The following is a 22,687-nucleotide window of genomic DNA, read 5'->3' on the forward strand; positions in this document are numbered from 1 at the left end:
TGCATAATGACCAGACATTCCACAACTTTCACAAATAGTAGTAGGTTGGGCACTCATAGCAGCTACACTAACAGGTTGGGCAGATTGAGCATTGGCCGCTTGCATATTATCGAACTTATAATGTAAAGCAGTCAATTGGGCAGTTAATTGTTCAATAGAATTTAAATCATGCTTACCACCCCTGTTAGATTGACCTCTAGGATTTCCATACTGGGCATTGTGAATGGCTATCTCCTCAATCACCTCCATAGCTCTAGGCACCTCAAGTTGCATGAACCTCCCACTGGCAGCTGAATCCAACAAACATCTAGACTCATTGCCCAGACCATTATAAAACTGCTGAATCAAGAACCAATCTTCCAAACCATGGTGCGGGCATTCTCTTTGCAAATCCTTGAATCTCTCCCAAACCTCGAACAAACTCTCATCCGCTTGTTGTGAGATACCTAATATCTGACCCCTCAGACGAGCTGTTTTCTCAGGTGGAAAATATTTAACATAAAAAGCAAGAGCCAAGGATTCCCAATTATTGATTTTCAAAGCCGCCCGATTCAACCCATTAATCCACAGTTTAGCTTTCCCACTCAAAGAGAACGGGAAAAGTATCTCCATAGTCTGCTCCGGAGTCAATCCCTTTTGCTTGATGGTGGAGCAATATTGGATAAAGGACTGAATGTGAAGATTCGGATCTTCACCTGGTTCCCCACCGTACTGGCGTCTCTCGATCATGTTAATCAATGCAGGCTCAATCTTGAAGGTCTCAGCTGCAATAGAAGGCATGATCGCCTTTGATAGCACGGACAGACTTGGCTTAGAATAGTCTGTAAGCCGTGGGGTAGGTGGCGGTATCAGATTTTCGTCACCCATCTCTATCTCTGAAACTGAATCTGTATCTGAAGGAAAAAGATCGCCAATATTATGATCAGAATCAGAGTAATTCCCACACTGTGCAATGAAATTTCTTCGTCTACGAAAGGTTCTTTCGGGCTCAGGATCGAATGGAGTAAGATTACTAGTACCTACGGTCCTGGGCATAGACAAAGACTACAAAACAATGTGAGATCCGGTCTCAAGGAACGTGAGTTCCTTGAGTAGTAACAAACAATAATCTAGGATAAGCAATCAACAACAGAAAATAAAACCGTCTCCCCGGCAACGGCGCCAAAATTTGACAGGCTAAATCGCACTCCTATCAAAGATAAACCTAACGTTCACCAACTAAAAATATAGCAAGGGAAGCAGGGATCGTATCCATGGGGAAACAGTGTTCTTTCTACTATTAAAAGACTAATCTAGACTATTGGTAACAAGAATTGGATTGGTTTGTATATTAAACTAAACCAAATAATCAAATCGGAAGATAACAATATTAAAGGAATCTAGGGCAGCGGTTCACCATAAATGCAGACCGGGATTGGACAACGGACAATAACAATCAATTAACAATCATAACTAGGAAAACATGCATCTCTCGAATCTTATGAATTCCTTAGGATAGAACAACTAGCGGGCTCTCGCTACGTACTAGAAATAATTCCTATCTAATAGCCACAAACCAAAAACATCAGATTTATACCTCTCGGCGCATAATCTAAGGTTAATAAAACTCAAATCAAAATAGTCCGGTCGAACAGAATTGACGAGCAATAATAATAAGCTATAGACATTATAATCAATCAATCAATTAATCAAGTCCACATATAATCCCAATCATGCATTCATGGATCCCCTAAACCCTAGAAATTAAACTACTCACTCATGATAATAAATAACAAAGCAATTAACATAATAGAAAACATGATCAAGCAATAAGATAAATTAAAGCAAGAAGCAAAACCTAATTGAAGAACAATGAATAATGAAAGCTTGAATTTTTGATTGAAAATAAAACTAAGTATTGGAACAAATTTGAGAGAATAATAAGCTAAGAAAATAAACTCAAGGTTCAAAACTAAAAATAAAAGGTGTTCTCTAAAAACAATTAAGGCTTGCTTATATAGTTTGCCCAAAATAAAGCCCAAAAAACGGAAATAAAACTCGCGCATAAGTGCTGGGGCATCCACTCGATAGTCGGCCCGATCGGGCCAAAATCCGCCCGATCGGGCGGTTTGTGAACTCTCCGTACAGCCTCCAGATTGACCGCCCGATCCGGATCGGGCGAGATGCGCCCGATCGGGCACGCGTTGATGATTCCATATTGCTTATAAATTCGCCCGATGGTTGCATTTCGCCCACAGCTTCCTGGGCGATTTGCAATCTTCAATGTAGCTCGCCCATATCACTGAGTCTAACTCCCGGGGCTCAACCATAAGCATCCAAGGCTCCCGAAAGTCGACGATGGAGGTCCCGAACTTCTCGGACTCATATAGTGGCCTAGATCAACAATGAAACGGGTCTAAAACGACCAATTTCTCATAATCAAACCTGAAACTCAAGGCACACTCAATAACACACATTAGTACTAGAAACGGCTCCTAAGAGCACGTTTGACACATAAAAGCACTAAGGGACGGGGGTAAAAATACTATATAAAACATGCATATCAGTCGTCCGGTCTAAGACAGTCGTTTTTATGACATCGATGCTTTTAGTTTGTTTTACCTCCCATAATACATGCCGTGGGGTGTCGCAGGATGCGGAACTGGCCAATTTGGACAAAGCGTCCGCTTTGTTGTTCTCAGCCCGGGGTATATGTCGTACCTCAAAACCAGTCAGCGGTTGTATCTCTTGACAGATGATTTCCAAGTATTTTATCATGGCGTCGTCCTTTGCTTCATATTCTCCATTCACCTGACTGACGATTCGCTGAGAGTCAGATAAGGCCAAAATTTCTTCTCCTCCTGCTGCCTTGCTCATTTGGATTCCACATATCAGAGCTTCGTATTCAGCCTCATTGTTCGGCGCCTGAAAATTGAAACGCATGGCATACTCATATATGTCCCCTTCTGGTGATTCTCTGATGATGCCTGCTCCACACCCATTTTGGGTGGCGGACCCAAACACATGAACTATCCCATGTTTCTTGTCATTTTTCATGTAAACGGCCCTAGTCATTTCTACAATGAAGTCAGAGAATGTCTGCCCTTTTATCGCCTTCCTGGGTTCATATGAGATGTCGAATGCATTGAGTTCGATTGCCCAGTCGAGCACTCTTCCGAACGCTTCTAGGTTGGTGAACGACCGTTTTAAGGGTTGATCTGTGTACACTATCAGTCGATGAGCCAAAAAGTAGGGGCGGATCTTCTTGCTGGCCAAGAACAATGCTAAGCCAAAATTTTCAACAGTGGAGTACTTGAGCTCGGCATTCTGTAGCACATGGCTTATGAAGTAAACGGGTAACTGTACCCCTTCTCTTTCAGTGAGCAGGACGACACTCAGAGTGTTATCCGGGATGGCGAGATATATGCATAAGACTTCCCCTTAGAGAGGACTAACTTGACGCGGCAGGGTGTGCAAGTGTTCCTTTAGACGGAGAAATGCAGCTTCGCCAGCGGGGTCCATTCAAACTAGGTAACCTTTTTTATGGTGCTAAAGAAGTAGTGACATTTATCCCCAGCTCTGGATAGAAAACGTCCCAAGGCGGCTAAACAACCAGTCAAACGTTGAACGTCTTTAACTGTTTTTGGGGACGTCATAGTGATTACTGCTTGCACCTTGTCAGGATTTGCCTCAATGCCTCTTTCATCAATGAGAAACCCAAGGAACTTGTCAGAAGTGACTCCAAAGATGCACTTCTTGGGATTGAGTCTCATTTGATATGCACGAAGAGTCTCGAAAGTCTCCCTTAAGTCATCGAGATGGGACGTTCGCAATTTGCTTTTTACTATCATGTCATCAATATAGGCTTCTATATTCCTTCCGAGCTGTTTTGCGAAGACTGTGTTCACTAAGCGTTGAAAAGTGGCTTGTGCATTCTTTAGGGCGAACGGCGTTACTTTGTAACAATATAAGCCCTCTTCTGTGACAAACGACGTATTCTCTTGATCTTCAAGACACAAGGGGATTTGATGGAATCCAGAGTAGGCGTCCATGAAGCTCATCATTGCGTGCCCTGCCGTGGAGTCGACAAGCCGGTCAATTTTTGGCAGTGGGAAATTTTCTTTTGGGCAGGCCTTGTTTAAGTCAGTGTAATCGACGCACATTCTCCACGTCCCATTCGGCTTGGGGACCAGCACTACATTGGCTACCCAGTCAGGGTATTGGCATGGGCGTATGAAGCCGACATCCATCAGTTTATGTACTTCAGCGACGACGGCTAAATTTCTAGCTTCGCCGTGGTTTCTTTTCTTCTGTCGTACTGGTTTCATAGCACTATATACATTTAGCTTGTGCACTGCCACTGCAGGATCAATGCCTGACATCTCTTCCACTGTGAAGGCGAATAACAATGGAGCACATTATGACATAGTCTTAGATCTAGAGGAACCATCTCGAACTGTCCCAATTGAAATTTACATGATTAATTAAAATAATGTTCGTGTAGACACGCTCTAAAAGGATTAATCAATTTCAAATTATTAATCCTTAATTATATTCGAATTAAATATTTATTTAATTAATAGTGATCGTCCTACAAATAATTAATAATTAGTTTAAAATTTTCAATGAAAGGCTCCCACTTAAACCATTAAACCTTTGAACTTTTATTTTAAATATTAAAACTTACGGCACAACCCAAATAAGTGAATAAAAAAAAATTCCAAGTCGTTAGCCGTACATGCAACAATAAGCCCAAAGCCCAAACATAAGGCCTTGAATCAAAACAAAGAGAAATTTCACAAAACGATGCAACGTGGGCTGGGCGCACTACTCTGCGCAGCAGCCCACCGCACAAGCAAAATGTGGCCTCAAGGCCATTCGCTGGTTGCAGTGTGCACCTGTAATATTCTATATTTTTCTAATTTTAAGTTTTGGGACGAAACTTCTTTGAAGGGAGATAGATTGTATACCCCAATGTTTTATAATTTTGTAAAATATATTTTATAGTCAAAATATAATTATTTCCGTTTTTAGTTAGTCTCTTTTAATATTTTCAGATAGTTTTAAAACACTATATTACTATTAATAGGACTCTTATGAGAGTTATAAATACCCATATATAAACCCTAATTATTTTATAAAAGAAATTGGTGTAATCGGCGCAGCCGTTCTTTCTTTTCTCCACCTTTTGTGTTTGTTCGTGCAAATAAGAAAATCAAGTATCATATACCAATTATCTTCCTATGATCATGATGATATCATGCCATCATCCTCGTATTCATCATAGAAAGCAACACAAATCATATGCCCTTATTACTTCATTTATTATTATCAAAGTCAATTTATCCATATAATTCCTACGGGTATACAGAGTATTTATCAAATTCATACTCCATCTTTGCGAGTGGAATGTCAAATCGAAGAAATCGGAGCAGTGTGTGTCTCGTAGGTTATTTTACTTTAACTTTTATTCGGAAGGTAATCATGCGCATCTAATCTTTTCATGTTGTTTGTGTATATTAATTATTATGCATAATCGCGCTTATTATTTGGAGATGTTTGCCTATAGTATGGGAGTTGTATTAATAATGTATTGTTCGATTATAGATTTCGTTGTGTTATTAAAGTTTCTACTGTATGTTCAAATTATGTACTACGCTCTGTTTGTGCGATCAACATTGCAATCCCATTCTTGTCATTGGTTTGCTTTATATTGTTTATAGTTTATATAGATGTTAGTATTATGGTGTAAGTGAGAGTATGCTTTGGCTATGAAGGATGAGTTTAGAGTACTTTGAGGATTAGATCGTATTCTATTTTGTGAGTGACCAAAATTCGTAATTGGGCATTAGTGAAATTGCCGAAAAGAGTTAGTAGTATATAGCCTGAGCCACAATTATATTTGGGAACTTTTGTGCCATTCATAAGTACTTAATTTATTAATCCGTAATAGGTCTCGACCATATTGATCATATTATGAGAAGGTCGAAAATAACAGTTATATTATTGGTTTGAGGCTCAATGTTATAGATCTTTGTCCTTGGCATGTTGGTAAGGAGATCATAACCATTAGTAGAGGAGTAATATACAATCTTTATTTTTCTTAATCTCCCCAAAAGTGGGATTTGGCTCCAAAAGTGACCTTAGACTCAAAGAGTCTTTCTAGTAGCTATTGAGAGTTTCAAGTTTTTATACTTCTTGGTTTATTTATTCAAATTACTCATGTCCAAGGATAGGTATAGAACAAAGAGCAAACATGTCACTTATTGGTTTGAGTACGTTTAGTAGAGGGAAAGATCATATCAATATATTTGAGGTTCAACTAAAGAGAAGATCTATAGTATTTATAGAGTATGGAGTTAGTTATCTTTGGGATCATACTTGAAATGTAATTTCATACTACATTGGTTACATGAGCCTTTATTATTCTATATTAGTATGTTTCGTTTGTAACAGGTGATTACTCGGCTTTTTGCTGACGTGTGTGTATATTTGCTATGTGTGTTTGCGGCCATGTCTTTTTCTTATGGTGGCCCTGCGACGAACCTTTTGGAATTTGTCCTCTATGGTGAGCAGTCAAGATAAATGGAGCAGATTGATCGTGAAGGACCGCAGTTCAAGTTGAAGGACCTCAAGTGTTATCGTTTAGTCTTTTCAGTTGTACATTTGTAAATAGATCACCTAGTAATCAAGTTGTAATAGTTTGAGTTTTGTAAGCCTAGCTTAGCTCTTGACAATGTGGTCAAGTGTGGCGGTGATACCTCCGATTTAGGTGTAAGCTTCTGAAATTTTAATAAAGTATATATTATTTCTTATTTATTTATAGTTAGTAAATCGGGGTTGTTACAGCACCAGCCGCGTTGTCGCAGCCCATGCGCGAGCATGTCCTCGTTGGCACTCGTTGTGGAAGCAGTGCTATGCGCGCTCGCCTTGCTGGCTTCTCCCAGCGCACCGCACACGGAAAGTAGTAGGCCTGCGCGTCCAAGCGCCTTCCTGCATGCATGTCTGCCTCCCTTCGTCTCTCCCATGCGCGCACAGCAGGGCAGCCCTTGCTCGTGTGCGGCACTGTGCAGACAGCAGCTCTCGCCTTGTGCGAGTGTCTTGCTCGTCCAACGAAACTAAAATCCGATTTTTTTTCTAAAATGAAGAGTTACACGATTCAAATTTTATAATTTTAACAAATGCAATTGTTATTATTACGAAAAATGATTAAAGTGGGGTGATTTATTGTAGTTTCACAAAATCCAATTAATGAAAACAATAAATCTAGGCTAACATATGTTCGAATTTAATGAATGAATCCAGTGAACAAAATATTCGAATCATTAGATAATTTAATTTGACAATTTAAAATATTCCAAATAATTAAATTTTATAATTTTGGCTTAGGTGATCGAATAAAATTAACAAATCCAATCAAAATTTTAATCTTGGAATTTTTAAATGAGCCATTTATCAATGAAAACATATTCCCCTACTCGCCTAAGCAAAATTTCAGATCTAACCAATCTATCCAATTAACTTTCGATCCAAAAATTAAAAAATTTAGGCTTTCCGGAATTAGATTTTACAATTATAATTAAGCCAAAAAATTAATGTTAAAACTTCATAATAATTACATTAAACCAGTAAGACAATCCACAATTAATTATATATTGATTAGTCATCATAATTAATTTTTAAAGGCGAATTTATTCATGATATAATTATTTGGAAATGAAAAACCCTCAAAACGTCTACCATAGAGGCCGAATTTTAGAATTATGGGGAGGGATTCCATGATCTATGATTAGAACGTCGTTTCCACCAAAAAACACTAAGGAAACTTTGAAATCTGACATTTTTGGTAACATTAATTTTTCACCGATTCATCCAATAATCCGAAAATTTTCCGATAAAATGGCAGAAAATTTTGACAATAATAAATCATGAATAATACATTAAAATATACTTTAAAACCTGAATCTTATGATACCACTGTTGGGATTTAATGCTAATTTAATTAACAAAGCAGAAACAATCACCAATTCAAGAATCACATGTAAAATTATAAGTTAAATGTAACATACATTTGATTCTTGTACTCCCACTAGCCTTACGAACACAATCGAGAACTCCAAGTGTAGTTTCTCTACAGTCCACTGATACGTTCAGATCCGCCTTGATTCCGTTAGCTTCGAACTCCCACAAGGTATTTTGACCTTTGGTAAAATCTTACTCTTGGAGGCACAAAGAGAATTAGAGTTCTTCGTATGCTCTAGGGTTAAATTGAGATTTTTTAGTTATGTGGAAAAACACACTTAGTTTATTAGAATATAACCTTAGGCAAAGAATGTGTCAACCGACCAAGGCTTGAAACCTTCAGCCGGCCAACACAAGCAGCCCGCAAGGGCTGGGCCTTAGGTGCCCCCAAGCCAGCAATTGTGCGCTGTTGTTGAGCTCCATCCCGCGCGCGCGCCAAGCTGCATGGCCATGGGTTGTGTGTTGTTGCGCTTGTTATGCGTGTCGTTGCTACACCCATGGGCTTGTGCGCTTGGCTCGTGGGCTGGCAGCTCCCTCTTATGCGTACGATAGGCCTTGCGGCCAATATTATCGTATAGAACTTAACGATCCAATGTCGTAAGATACGATTATTCGTCCGGCCTGGCCGACGAAATACGTGATACGATATATGATTATGTTCCAATGATTTATCGTATATTTATGTTTTCCAAACTAAATTCTCGATTAGCCGTTAAATTAATTTGCGATTCATTTAACCTGGCGATCTGTTATATTTCATTAGTGTGACCTTGTAGGTTCGGTCAAGAGTAAGTAGTGAGCCTAATAAGGATTAGAACTCACTGATCGGATACATTGCTCCAACTAGTTGTTCCAATCACTTGATCTTAATTGATTAATTATTCCTTAATTAATCTGAACCTTGGTATTAAACTACCTTGTAGGTTCTAATGCACCTTGGGTGAATGACACATTTCCTTCATGTCCATCTCAACAAGGCCTAAAAGCCCACCTCCACAAGCCTTTTTACCATTAGTGCTTGGACTGATTTTGCTGGGAACTTTCTCTTCTACCCCCCCCCCCCTCTCTTGTGAGTCCCCGATGGTGAAATGAAGGAGAACTAAGAAGGTCTCGGGGCAACTTTTGATCCTCAAGATCGCGGTTCTTTTCTCTTTTGGATTAAGGGGTCTGAATTTAGGTGCGTCACTCTAGCATGCCATGAAATAAGGTGAATAAAAACCTATAAAACAATCAAAGAAAGACATGGAAATAGGAATTACTCTAAATGCAGGCTATATGCAACTACATACATTTGCACACACATACGAAGTATAATTTATTTATTTTTCAACAAAAATTAGTAGAGGTAAATTCAAATAAATTCAATTAAATTAAGAAAAGTCTCAAATTAGTAGAGGTAAATTCAAATAAGTTGTTGGCTAATTTAAGTTGCAAAGATGATGAATTTCGCAGCCTAGGTTGAGATTCCATTTTAACACAATCTTTGAACCAAACAGATATGCATAGCTACTATATTGAACCAAACATATATGAATAGCTACTAAGGCTCTGTTTAGTTCACCTTATTTCTCCTGATCTGATCTGATCTGATCTGAACTTATTTTTTTCTGATCTGATCTAATCTGAACTTATTTTTTCTGATCTGTTCTGGTCTGGTCTGATCTGATCTGGTCTGGTCTGGTCTGGTCTGATCTGATCTGATCTGATCTGATCTGATCTGATTCTTCAGAATTAAGTTTAAACAAAAATCTACATTTATTAATATTGAACGACTTACGTGTAAAATAAATGTTACACAAATTTATAATATTGTTATTATTTATTTGACTTTGCTCATGATTTAAATATTCCTTATATTAGATAGACGAACACATGATCTAGATAGATCGGTTGTGATCTAGACATATAAGTTCTGATCTGGATATGATATGTACAAATCGGTTCTAATCTAGACATGATTTGTACAGATCAATTATGATCCGGACATGATCGGTTCTAATCTGGACATGATCTGTACAGATTAGTTCTGATCTGGACATGATATGTACAGTTCAGTTCTGATCTAGATATGATCTGAACATGATCTGTACAGATCAGTTCTGATCTGGACATGATCTGTACAAATCAGTTATGATCTGGACATGATCTGTACAAATCAGTTCTAATCTGGACATGATATGTAAATTTCAGTTTTGATCTAGACATGATCTGGACATTATCTGTATAGATCAGTTCTGATCTGGACATGATCTATACAGATCAGTTCTGATCTGGTCATGATCTGTACAGACCAGTTCTGATCTGACATGATCTTTGCAGATCAATTCTGATCTGAACATAATCTGTACATAGTCGATATATAGATCAGTTATAATTTGGACATATCGATTCTGATCTGGACATGATCTGTACAAATCGGTTTTGATCTAAACATATATTGGTTCTGTAAGGATCGGTTCTGATGTAGACAAGATCTCTGCAGATTTGAACATGATCTGGACATGATCTGTACAGATCAATTATGATCTGGATATTATCATTTTTTTATTAAAGCAATAATAGTAATAAAATATTAAATATAATAACAATGATATAAACATATACCAATAATAATAATAAATAATAATAATAATAATAATAATAAAAGTCTGATCTGATCTGATCTGATCTGGTCTGATCTAAACTTATTTTTTCTAATCTGATCTGATCTGAACTTATTTTTTCTGATCTGATCTGATCTGGTCTGTTCTGGTCTGTTCTGATCTGATTAGATCTGAAATAAGTAATAAGGTGAACTAAACAGGGCCTAAAACCAGGAAAATCGCCTTCAGACTTTTTAGGTCGTAATATTTCACATAATTATTTCCTTAGCTATGGAAAGTAGATTTCACAGGTTGCAGGCTACTTTTTGGTAAGACCGTCTTACCGGAAAGACCATTTTGTTTGGTTAACTAGTTGGTTCCACTGCTTAATTAATTTGTTCCATTGCTTAACTAACTATTCTAGTGTTTAACTAATTAGTTATATTGCTTAACTAATTGGTTTCAGCATTTAACTAATCAGTTACAGTGATTAACTAATTAGTTCCAGTGATTAACTTATATGACACCAATGTGATCTTTTGTGTAAAACCGCCTTATATAAAAGCTTGTAATTACACATACCCCTTCCCTAATGGCGTCATATGCATGCCTTAGGCCCTTAGACACGACATCCAGAACTAGCAACCTTCCATTTTGGATACCTGGCCTACCAAGTTTCAATAGAAAAATTGGAAAAGAAAACCGATTCAAATGCATAATGAACAGGTAATAGGCGACGTGGATTTCAAACAGCATTGCTTCCAGAAATGTTCAAGAAAGCGCTGTAAGCTAGCATGTCAAAAGGCTTAATTGAGTTAACAGTTCGGTCTTCAAAACACAAAGCACGACCTAAGAGCAAGCCCCTAGGCAACATTTTAGTACTACTCTTATCTTGTAGGAACTTCAAATTTTGCAGTAAAATATGCAACATGAATGATTCAAAGGTAAACATTATTCGAGCCCGTCTCAAAGAGATTCAACATAAACAATATGCTGTCCTGGAAATGCTTGTGAATCCTAAACAGTTTTATACTTTAACAATAGGATTCCAACTACAAACCCAACTTAGACAGCAACGTGCAGATACATTTTCTTCTAGACCAAAAACCAAACCTCTTTACTTCAATCTATCCTTCTTTCCAGGCTTCAACTTAATGACTTCATCCTTGTAACGCATACCTTTCTCTTTGTATGAATCAGGGGGTTTAATGCTTCGAACAGCGGCAGCAAACTGATGTGTTCTTGCCTTGTCAATCCCAGCACAGCAAATTACGTCGGGTTTAAAGCAGAAGACACGAACAGTAGGTGGAACTGGTAACTCAACTTCATGGCTGTAACCTAGTTTTAGGCACAACAAACGACCTTCTGCTTCAGCTCTGGCTTTGTAACCAGTTCCTAATAGCCTTAGAATTTTGAAATATCTTGCTTCCATTTGATCTGACTAAATTCAGGATTGACAGAAATTAGAAGTAAAACAATACACGAGAATTTATTCGCCTTCAAATGAGAAAACAGAACAAACACAAGCACTGTATATTGGCTGAATCCATTTGATCTGACTAAATTCAGGATTGACAGAAATTAGAAGTAAAACAATACACGAGAATTTATTCGCCTTCAAATGAGAAAACAGAACAAACACAAGCACTGTATATTGGCTGAACATTGGTATACGTTGGGTTCCCAAACTAAAAATTAATTTGAATTATGACACTTTCGCCACCTGCACCTGACCCAAATGAAGAATGATCGCACTTCACCATAAACCAACCTCGAACCTAAAATTGACATGACCAACCCAGTAACTGACTTGAACCTGACAAAGTAATAATACCAACCTCTTTGACATGTCTATGCAGAGTGAACCAGCCATCCAAGTACTTATGATCTATGATCACAGCTGCCTCTAGTGTTTTGACAAGTTTTTAAAAATGTATTCCCCATCGAACTACCCTTGCCAATGTTACACGGAACACAACCTTTAAAGAAGCCTGAACGTTTATAATAACCGGCAATTTTTTAATAAAAAATCAATTTATAAAAAATTAAACATAAAAAACATACAAATAAAGGGTGACAGAATGTGAAAGCGTTAAAAAAAAACTAGGTCAGGTCCCGTGCAATTCACAGATGTTAATAAATAATTGTTTTTTTCGTGATAAACTAATTTTTTAAAAAACCATTAGGTTTTGTCAGTGTTAGATGAGAGAATAAGAGAAAATTACCCTTTTCCATTTATTCGAATTATAAAATGATTAGTGTCATTTTAGAAGTTTAAGATTTCAACTAAAATATTTAAGCCAGAATTTTTATTTATCAAGATCTATTAACCGTTGTTTTTAGAATTGTATCTGCAACCGTACCTGATACTCAAATTTTCGGACCAAGTATCTGATTCATTGATTCATTATCTATATCGGTCCGGGTATCCTATTTTATAGACCGAATATTTGATCGAGTTTCAGGTTTTCATACATTTTGAAATCTTTCATAGCAAAAAAATATTTAGATTATTTTTATTCTCACTATATATTATTTAAATCAGTATTAGAATATTATTTTAGATTCTTGCTATAATACAATTTCTAATGCAATTGATTTTTATTTGTAAATTATGTGATCTTTTCCTAATCTGTAATACTCTTATTTGTTTTTTTTTTTTAAATTCTTTCCATTTAAGTAACAATATCAAATATTTTTAATTAAAAAAATTAACACATGAAGCACCAGGAAATGACATGGTGTCATTTCTAGTGTGTCTTTTAATATATAGCAATAGATTTTAAAAAATGAAAAAACAAACAAAAAATAAACAAATAAAGGGTGGACAATGTGAAAGATGTGTGTGAAAGGAGTTATCACGCATTCACGTGGGTTGTTACCACTTCCCAATATCCCAACCCTAGTCTTTTTTTAATTTTTTTAAAAATAACTAAAAGAAAAATATATGTAGGCCGCCAGGCCCATCACTCCTACCAACAAGGCAACAATACAAAAGCTTTAAGAAAAAAAGTAAAACAATCGATGAGCGTCAAAGACTCGGAGCAGCCATGGCTGAGTATGAAGAAGAAGACTATTCATCAACAAAATAAGAATTATCGAGTGCTTTTATCTCGATTTTCCTTCTCCACCAAAAGCCCCAATATACTTTTTCTTCTCTTCTCTTCCCCGACCTTCAATCGCCAGATCTAGGGTTTTGAATTCGGGACGAAGATATTAATTCGGGTTCTTCACCTCAGGCAATCCGGTTCACGAACAACAGCGAACCAGGTTCGCGGTTCGAGGCCACGCACCACGAAGCGGGTAACACTGGCCCTTGCCACAACCAACCCCCCCAAATCCTTTTCAACACAATCGCCACTAACTATTACTCAAATCTTTCCCGGTAACTAGAGAGAAGTTCAGTCATAGGCATAGATCTTGTCTTGAAACCATTAGGCGTGACCATTTTCTACCGCCTGAAGCCTTGAGGATAATATGATTAAATACTCATAAATAATATTAGAATAAACCCCCTCTAAGAAGGACTATATCTATCAACTTATCATTAAAACTATCAACAGATTGGATGAGAAAAAGGTCTTATCACCTCTCCAAGAAAAAGTCTAGTAAACTTATTGCACTACTCGAGAAATTAAGCAAATGATATTGTTCTCCTGATATAAGAACCTAGTCTAAGTTTCTGGCAAGGACATGCATCAATCCAGTCTAAAATCTTCTAATACATACTGCTTTACGTGATGTATCGACTCCGTTCTGGATATGTACATCCAACCTCGCAGTAGTCACAAGCCTAATCAACACTACCAAACAACCGCACCAAATGGAAAATATGAAACTGCAACAAACTTATGCTCAATTCAGGTTCTTCACCTCTGGCGATCCGGTTCACGAACCGGGTACGAACGAAACGGGTTCCTATTATTACCACAAATGATTCTACTAACACTTACACCCACATCTATACCATTATCATATTGCATGTAAGACACTTAATTTATCCTTTTCAACACAATCGCCACTAACTATTACCCAAATCTTTCCCGGTAATTAGAGAGAAGTTCAGTCATATTCCATCAAGCAGGTTACTAGAATAATTCTTTTCCATTCTCTAAAAATATCCAAACGTCGGTAAGGTATAGAAGACTAAAGAGGGGATCTTGGGCATAGATTTTGTCTTGAAACCATTAGCCGTGACCATTTTATACCTCCTGAAGCCTTGAGGATAATATGATTAAATACTCATAAATAACATTAGAATAAACCCCCTCCGAGAAGGACTATATCCATCAACTTACCATTAAAACTATCAATAGATTGGATGAGAACAAGGTCTCACCTTTCCAAGAAAAAGTCTAGTAAATTAACTTATTGCATTACTCGAGAAATTAAGCAAATGATATTCTTCTCCTGATATAAGAACCTCGTCTAAGTTTCTGGCAAGGACATGCATCAATCCAGTCTAAAATCTTCTAATACATACTACTTTACGTGATAGATCGACTCCGTTCTGGATATGTACATCCAACCTCGCAACAGTCACAAGCCTAATCAAAACTACCAAACAACCGCACCAAATGGAAAATATGAAACTGCAACAAACTTATGCCCGATCTCACCCATAAGTAAACTTTTGACATTTCATTAGTATAATCATCCTAATACTTCAAGGGAAATATACCTGCATTTTAAACAGAGTGTTGCAAATTAGATATCAAACTAATTACGGTGGAGGTTTTACGCTGATCTATAGTAGGCCTCAATTAATCAACAACGAACGGATGGTACATCAAAATATAATAATCTACACTGCATAAAGATGTTTGCAAATTCCCTAGTAGAATTAGATTTTGGGTTAGATTTCCAAACATACCCTACTTAATTAGGTTTTGGGACAATATAACTATCAATTCCGGTCAAATAATCTAGTGGCTAGAACTAAAAAGAACCTTGTTCGATAATCTGACATATATAAACAACACTTGGCCAAATTCTCAAGATTCTAGCTAAGAAATTGTAACACATTTAAATGGGCGTTGTAGAGCAACATTCGCTATCCTCTACCCACTACCCAGCGAAAATTTCTACCTGAGCTTCCTTAATAGTTCAACAGTATCAAAGTAAACACCATTATATAATTCAAGCAACTCTAACACAAGCATTCAGGTAGGATGATAAGTAGGTATAGACTAATTACATAGTAAACAATACCAAAACAAAAACCCAACAGAATACATTTAACAAATTGAAACCATCATATCAGAAATTATAAATAAAACCCTTTTCGAATCAATAAAAACACAATTAAAATCAATAGAAAATCCAAAAAGTCGATACAAAATAGATATTACCGAGAATAGCGGCAACAGAGAAGAAGAGATGGTTGGCAGAGGCACCGCCGACTAGATTTGGTCGGAGGAGAGAAGTTAGGGTTCTAAGAGAAGAAAGGAGATGCACAACAGATACGACTCATGCGTTTTGGAGCCCGAGGAGAGAGAAATTCATTTCGCAATTACCTAGGAAACTTAAATTTGTACTCCTCTGTCACTTAATACACGGATCGTTTTCTTTTTCGAGTCGTCCCTTATACTTGCACAGATACCCATTATGCCCCTGTTAATATTTCCGGAATATTCTAGGATTCAATAAAACCCTAACTATTGTATCCTATATATATACCCGGTACTATATGAAATAATACAAACAACACTATTCTCTCTCTTATTCTCTCCTGTTTATTTATAACACGTTATCAGCATCAAATCCTAGCCGACTGAGCAGACGAGTAACAAAGGAAGTCATCCATCGTTGAGGTAAATGTTATTATATTTGCTAATCTTATTATTGAAATTTAAAATTGATATAACACATATACTTACGATTATAGCGATTAACTATGATTGAAAAGTTGTTAGTATACTGGCGACTATATGGTATTGAGTATATTGCGAACTGCGGCTATGAGATTTACAAATCATGTTTGCCTGATTATTTAATTGATGCGTTACTTTTAGATGCCTGATAATAAGATTAGCAAATATAATAACATTTACCTCAACCTAGAAGTGAAGCAATAATAATAAACATGTGACTACATAGATAAATTACAACATAAATATATCAAGGCCAAAAAATTCCAGCAACTAAAATACACTTTTCTGCAAAAGAAAGTGGGATTGGACTAGTAAGATTGGGTTGTTTCCTAATCCCACCTGAAACTCCTCCACATAATACTAGGCTAACAAATATAATTTGATGGGACAGCAAAATACAACACCAAATCCATACCAGCAAAATACAACTAAACCAAATCCATACCAACAATAATGACTACGAAAGCCACCATAAAAAATACCCAAAATTCTGGGAAACGAGATCACCGATCAAAATCCAAAAATCCAAAAATTAATCACCAACAATAATGATTATGGGAATTGAGTCGTTTACTAAAATCATCTCAAATGCCCAACTTTATTTATAAAAATCACAAATGTTCCATTACAAAGTTAAATAATCATGTACGGCCAAATCCAAAAATTAATCAAATTGTATCCAAAAATTGAATTAAAAAAATTGATCTACTTCCAAAAATTGGGTCCAAATAATCACCAAATCCAAATATTATTATAAATTTTGATGAAATTTTCGAAGATTTAGCCGATGAATCAAAAAAAAGGAAACAATAATCAAATAAGTTGCGAAGAAGAGGCCATAAATCATACCGTTTGATCGGAAAATCGATGAAGATGAAGCGAATAACTTGTGAGATCCGCGGAGAGGGGGCGAAATTCAACAGAGAGGGAGGAGGAGAGAAGAGAGAGAAAGAGAGGGAGAGAAATGGAAGCGGCGAACGATTGTTTGAGGGAAAATGGTAACGGTTACTGTAGGGTTAGCAGCAGAAACAAAATAAGGGAATTAATTACCCTTAGAAAACGGTAACGGTTACCAAACCTCTATACCAAACAAGTTGTAACGGTAACCATTATTTAATTCCGTTTCCAGCCCTAAAAATCACCGTACCAAACACCTCCTGAATTTTAATGTTTGGCGGGTTACAGCTAGGGATGGCAATGGGTCCAAGACCCGACCCAGATCTGATTGGACCCGATCCATTTTTTAGGGTCTGGGTCCAAAAAAATTAGACCTTGTGGATCTGGGGCGGATCTGGGTCTTTGTTCAATGGGGCGGGTCTGGGTCCGGGTCCAAGAATTAAAGACCCAGATCCGGTCCAGATCCGACTCACAGACCCATATATATATTTTTTTAAAAAATTAAATATAATCCAATCTTTATGTGCTAAACTTTATTCAGTTCTTATGATACTAAACTATTTAAAAATTATTTGACGTGACATATAAATAATAATATTAGAAACTTTAAATACTTATTGTATTACAAAGCTAATATGATATTTTTTTTCCTAAACAAAATTAACGAATATTCCATATTTAATGGTTTTATTAAAGCAATGTTACATTTACGTACAAAAAAATGGGCGAAAAAATTACGTAATATAAGAAAAACGAGGGACAATTTTTTTAAAAAAGAAATACGCTTAGACCCATTTAAGACCCAGATCCGACCCTAGACCCATTAGCCCCAGTGGATCTGGATCTGGATCTGATTTTTTTGGACCTAACGGATCTGGATCGGATCTGGATCGGATCTGGATCGGATCTGGATCCACCACTTAAAAAGAGGGTCTGGGTCTGGATCCTGTCGGATCCGATCCAAATCCGACCCATTATCATCCCTAATTACAGCCCTACTATATTTTAACAATCTAATTACTTTTGCATATATATGATTGCTAATGATTGGAGTTAATGGTTTGAGTTACTGCAATCGTTGTTTAATTTTTTTGTCTTCTCCTTTATCATTGTATTATGCAACAACTAATTATCGCACCATCAATTTAAGATTGTGTTAATTATTTGATGGTTTAATTCAGATCCTTTAGCAATTTTTTTTATCTACAAAGTAGATATTCTTGCTTTCTTTAATTTGCATCTAAATGTATGCTACAATTGTATATGAATGTGTTTATTATCTAAGCCCTAATTTGCAATATTCAATTGTAGTGTGAACAATGTCGAATCTTATAAAACTCGAATTTGCGGCCCTTGATATTACTGGAAAGAACTATTTGTCTTGGGTATTAGATGCCGAAATTCACCTAGATGCAAAGGACCTTGGTGATACAATCAAAGAAGGAAATAAAGAAACAAGTCAAAACAAAGCTAAAGCTATGATATTTCTTCGCCATCACCTCCATGAGGGTCTTAAGATTGAGTATTTGACTGTAAAAGATCCACAAATCCTTTGGAGTAATCTAAAGGAGAGGTATGACCACCAGAAAACTGTGATATTGCCTAAAGCTCGTTATGATTGGTTACATTTAAGACTACAAGACTTTAAGTCTGTAAGTGAATATAACTCAGCTATGTTCAGAATTACTTCACAATTGAAGTTATGTGAAGAGAAAATTACTAATGCAGAAATGTTAGAGAAAACATATTCTACCTTTCACGCAAATAACATTGTCCTGCAGACACAATACTGTGAAAAGGGATTTAAGAAATATTCTGAACTTATATCTTGTCTCCTTGTGGCTGAGCAAAATAACGAGCTATTAATGAAAAATCATGAATCACGTCCAACTGATTCTACTCCATTCTCTGAAGCGAATGTGACATCTCATAATGGGAAAGAAAAATAGCATGCCAATAATAGTGGTCGAGGACGTGGTCAAGGACGTGGATGTGGACGTGGATATGGATATGGTCGAGGCCGAGGTCGAGGTGGTTCTTTCAAGAACTCGTATACCCACCAGAAGTGGGACAATAAAGATGGTAACAAACAAGAGAAAGATAAAAGAGAGAATGTGACCAATGTATGTTATCGATGTGGAGGAAAAGGTCATTGTTCTCGTACATGTCGTACACCAAAACACCTGGTTGAGCTTTATCAACAATCATTAAAGCAAAAGGGAAAGAAAGTAGAAACAAATCTTGTGTACAAAGATGGCGAAGGTGACTTTGAATGTGGCAATACAACTCACCTGGAAGTTGCTGATTTCCTCACCACCCCTGAAGGGAATAATTAATCCTTAGAGTCGTTTATGGTCATTTAAAGAATAAAACTTTGTTTTCTTGGATTCATGTTATTTTATTTTGGATTTTATTTGTTTGAACTATGGCTTTATATGACATTGTTAAATTTCGGTTATTAAGTTATTCTTATTGATATTTCATTTACTTGAAGAACATGAATACCCCTCAAGTTCAGTTAGCAATGAATGGTGAAGATTTATGCTTAGCAGACAGTGCCACTACTCATACCATACTGAAAAGCAAGAGATATTTCTCTCATTTGACAATGAAAGAAAGTAGTGTGAGTACTATATCAGGTAGTACAAAGATTAATTTATTCAAATTTTTTTGCCATTATTTTCGGATAATTAAACCCTAATTAAATTGTTAATCTTTAACAAAAGTTGAATAAAGATTAATTTAATTTAGGTAATTGTTACCCAAATTAAAATAACAACCTCCATGGCTGGGTGGCCACCACCCGCGACGGTGGAGCCACGGTGGAGGATAATTAGGGCGGCGTTCCGGCGGGAAAAGGGAATTAAAAATTGGAAATAAGATCTCCTAATTTTTTGGAAAAGTTAGAAATATTCTCAAATTAAAGATTGTTTTCCAAAAGGTTTTGGGAAATAGTCTGGGTTGAAGGTTTTGGAAATTTGGTGTTTTGGTTCGATTCTCATTTATTAATTGAAATTGATAAGAAGAGTTGGAAATTAACTTGGGTTTAGTTCTTCTAAATTAAAAATAATTTCCAAAATATATTTTGAGTAACTTGAAAATATTTTTTTTTGAAAAACATATTTTCAATGTTGAGCATAAATCCATAAATTTCCTTTCAAATGCAAATTTTTGATTAATAAGATTATTCTAGCCATATTTAAATAGTAATTGAATTAAAATTTCTTGGTTTAAGTGGGAGCGTTTTAGTCATAAACTCTTGATTAGGTCTACATTCCTTTAAGGTTAAAACAACTTGATTAGAATTAATAAGGATTGAATAATTGGTAGATTATTGGAAGCCTTGATTAATTGCTGCAAATATTTATGTGATGCATAATATATTCTACTAACCAGCTATGTGGGCCATTCAATGATAAATGAATGGGTGAATGGTATATTGTAAATGTACTATTTTGCAGGTTATGGAAAGTGACTAGTATGGCCCAAATAGGATATAAAATATGGTCTGTGTACCATTAATTTGAATGTAAAATTGGTCTGATGCACCAAAGTTTTTAATTTAAAATATGGTATGCGTACCATCAAATAGTTGTAATTAGTTTCAATTATAGTTTATCCTATTTGAAGAAAATGGCGTCTCCCATGGTGAAATTCAAGACGGAGTTTCCAATCCATTTTCAAGACGGAGTTTGAAGTTGAAGCTTCAAGATGAAGTCGGGCCATACTAGATCACAATTATATCTTATGCATGCTTTAAGTTATTTATTGCTTTAAATATGTCTTAATAATGCATGAGATTGTGGCTTGATTATGTTCCATGATTATGGATTTTAGTTCACTTAAAATCTAACCAACATAGTAAGAGCATTAAGTTCCAAACTTTAAAAAAACTGATTTAAAAGGTGCGATGCCAAAATAACACTTACTTGGATAACCTTTACATCAAACTTAGTAATAGTTTTCCGCCATAGCGAGGTGTTACTTATTGATCCTAAAGGGGTAAGGTACACAAATAATTGTGAGTACATGTTATTTTTGGTGAAACTCAACGATATAAGTAAGGAGTCCTTTTATGTCGTGGAAAACGGGATAGGTTTACCTAATAAGTTCTTAGACGTGCCTATCAACCAAGAGTAGTTTCTAGACTATTAGCAAATGATTTGCTTACCTAAAATATTTTAGAATTGAGTCTAAATACATAATGTGCTTAATTCTTCAATGATTTAAGGGTCTTGGAATCATTTTATTCACACCTGCCGGAAAAATAAATTCGAATGAAATGCTAATGACTTGTTTAAATTACATGATTGCTTTAATTTTCAAGTTATTATTCATGATAAATGTTTAGACTTTGCATGCTTCAATGTATATTTTAATTATTGTTTATAATTAAATATCTTGCACTGCAGTAAATCCTTTTAGAAAGGTAACAGTAAATTTCCTCGATTGGTAGTGAATCCAAGAACGATTCACGGAAATGAGAGAAAATGAGCAATTTAAATGTACGTTTCTTATATCGACTTTTATGGTTGTTTTTTAGTATCAAAGTCGAATGGCAAACCGATTGGTGATTGTGAATTCAAAATACAATGTAGTTTTGAGATCATAAAGCATTGAGTTTAAACGCTCAGCTTTACCAATGGTTAACAACCTAATATCTTTGTCCATTTAATTCTCGAATGAGTCTAGTCCCTAGACATTCGAATAGATCGATGCTTAGAGAACTTTAGAAGCTTCTGGTAAGATCATCTAGTTGAACAGAATATTCAACATAAATAAAATGGTAAGAATTTTGATGGAGTGACATTGGACATGTCTAACAATGTATAAAAGTCAACACTAGAGAAATCAATTCTTAAGACTATAAGAAAGGGTACAAGAAACAGGAAAACAAGGAACAAACGAAAGGAATTTACGGTTCCGTTTCTACCTATAAGTTTATGTTTAAAAGAGAAGTGACCTAGCAATCAAACTTCCTTGGTATCATATACCGCTTGAGGTTCTTACTTCGGTAATAACTCAAACAATGAAAGATAGGATACATTAATGACCTACAAGTGGGAAATGAAGCATGGCAATGCTACATTAGTTGTAGGGGCATCTAGTTTGTTTTAAGTCCTTTCAAGGCTGGAACTTAATGGCTATTTTGTTCCATAATCAGCATACCTAAATTTATGTTTTCAAACACATAAAGACTCACATTCAAGAAAAACAAAAACAATGTTTCTTTGTTTATTTGAATGAAATGGTCATTTACGGGTTGAGTCAATATGCTTGATTAAAACAAACAACTCTTTAACAAAAAAAACTTTACTAGGTTCAAATCAACCC

General features: G+C 36.0%; 2 protein-coding genes, 1 long non-coding RNA gene and 1 other non-coding gene across 5 annotated transcripts; 3 read left to right on the forward strand and 1 right to left on the reverse strand.

The window, feature by feature from the left end:
- The first annotated feature begins 361 nt into the window (after positions 1-361).
- On the forward strand, positions 362-468 carry LOC130460162 (small nucleolar RNA R71). The gene has a single exon (XR_008920106.1). It is a non-coding gene; the product is annotated as a small nucleolar RNA R71 (small nucleolar RNA).
- A 4,664-nt stretch (positions 469-5,132) lies between these two features.
- On the forward strand, positions 5,133-6,798 carry LOC130459596 (uncharacterized). Its single transcript, XR_008919106.1, has 2 exons — positions 5,133-5,457; positions 6,556-6,798. It is a non-coding gene; the product is annotated as an uncharacterized lncRNA (long non-coding RNA).
- A 4,719-nt stretch (positions 6,799-11,517) lies between these two features.
- On the reverse strand, positions 11,518-16,093 carry LOC110798915 (60S ribosomal protein L6, mitochondrial). Of its 2 annotated transcripts, none has more exons than XM_022004113.2 (2): positions 15,935-16,093; positions 11,518-12,024 (listed from the first exon to the last, which is right to left on the reverse strand). In XM_022004113.2, the coding sequence occupies exon 2, from the start codon at positions 12,013-12,015 to the stop codon at positions 11,701-11,703; it is 315 nt and encodes a 104-aa protein (XP_021859805.1). In that variant the 5' UTR covers positions 12,016-12,024; positions 15,935-16,093; the 3' UTR covers positions 11,518-11,700. The 2 variants fall into 2 exon arrangements, with proteins under 2 accessions (XP_021859805.1, XP_021859806.1); XM_022004114.2 differs by having other exon boundaries at positions 11,518-12,020; positions 15,935-16,092.
- A 2,579-nt stretch (positions 16,094-18,672) lies between these two features.
- On the forward strand, positions 18,673-19,689 carry LOC110798922 (uncharacterized). The gene is made up of 2 exons (XM_022004118.2): positions 18,673-19,191; positions 19,303-19,689. The coding sequence occupies exons 1-2, from the start codon at positions 18,673-18,675 to the stop codon at positions 19,687-19,689; spliced, it is 906 nt and encodes a 301-aa protein (XP_021859810.2).
- Positions 19,690-22,687: the final 2,998 nt, after the last annotated feature.

The sequence above is a fragment of the Spinacia oleracea genome, chromosome 4 (assembly GCF_020520425.1).
Source record: "Spinacia oleracea cultivar Varoflay chromosome 4, BTI_SOV_V1, whole genome shotgun sequence".
NCBI lineage: Eukaryota > Viridiplantae > Streptophyta > Magnoliopsida > Caryophyllales > Amaranthaceae > Spinacia > Spinacia oleracea.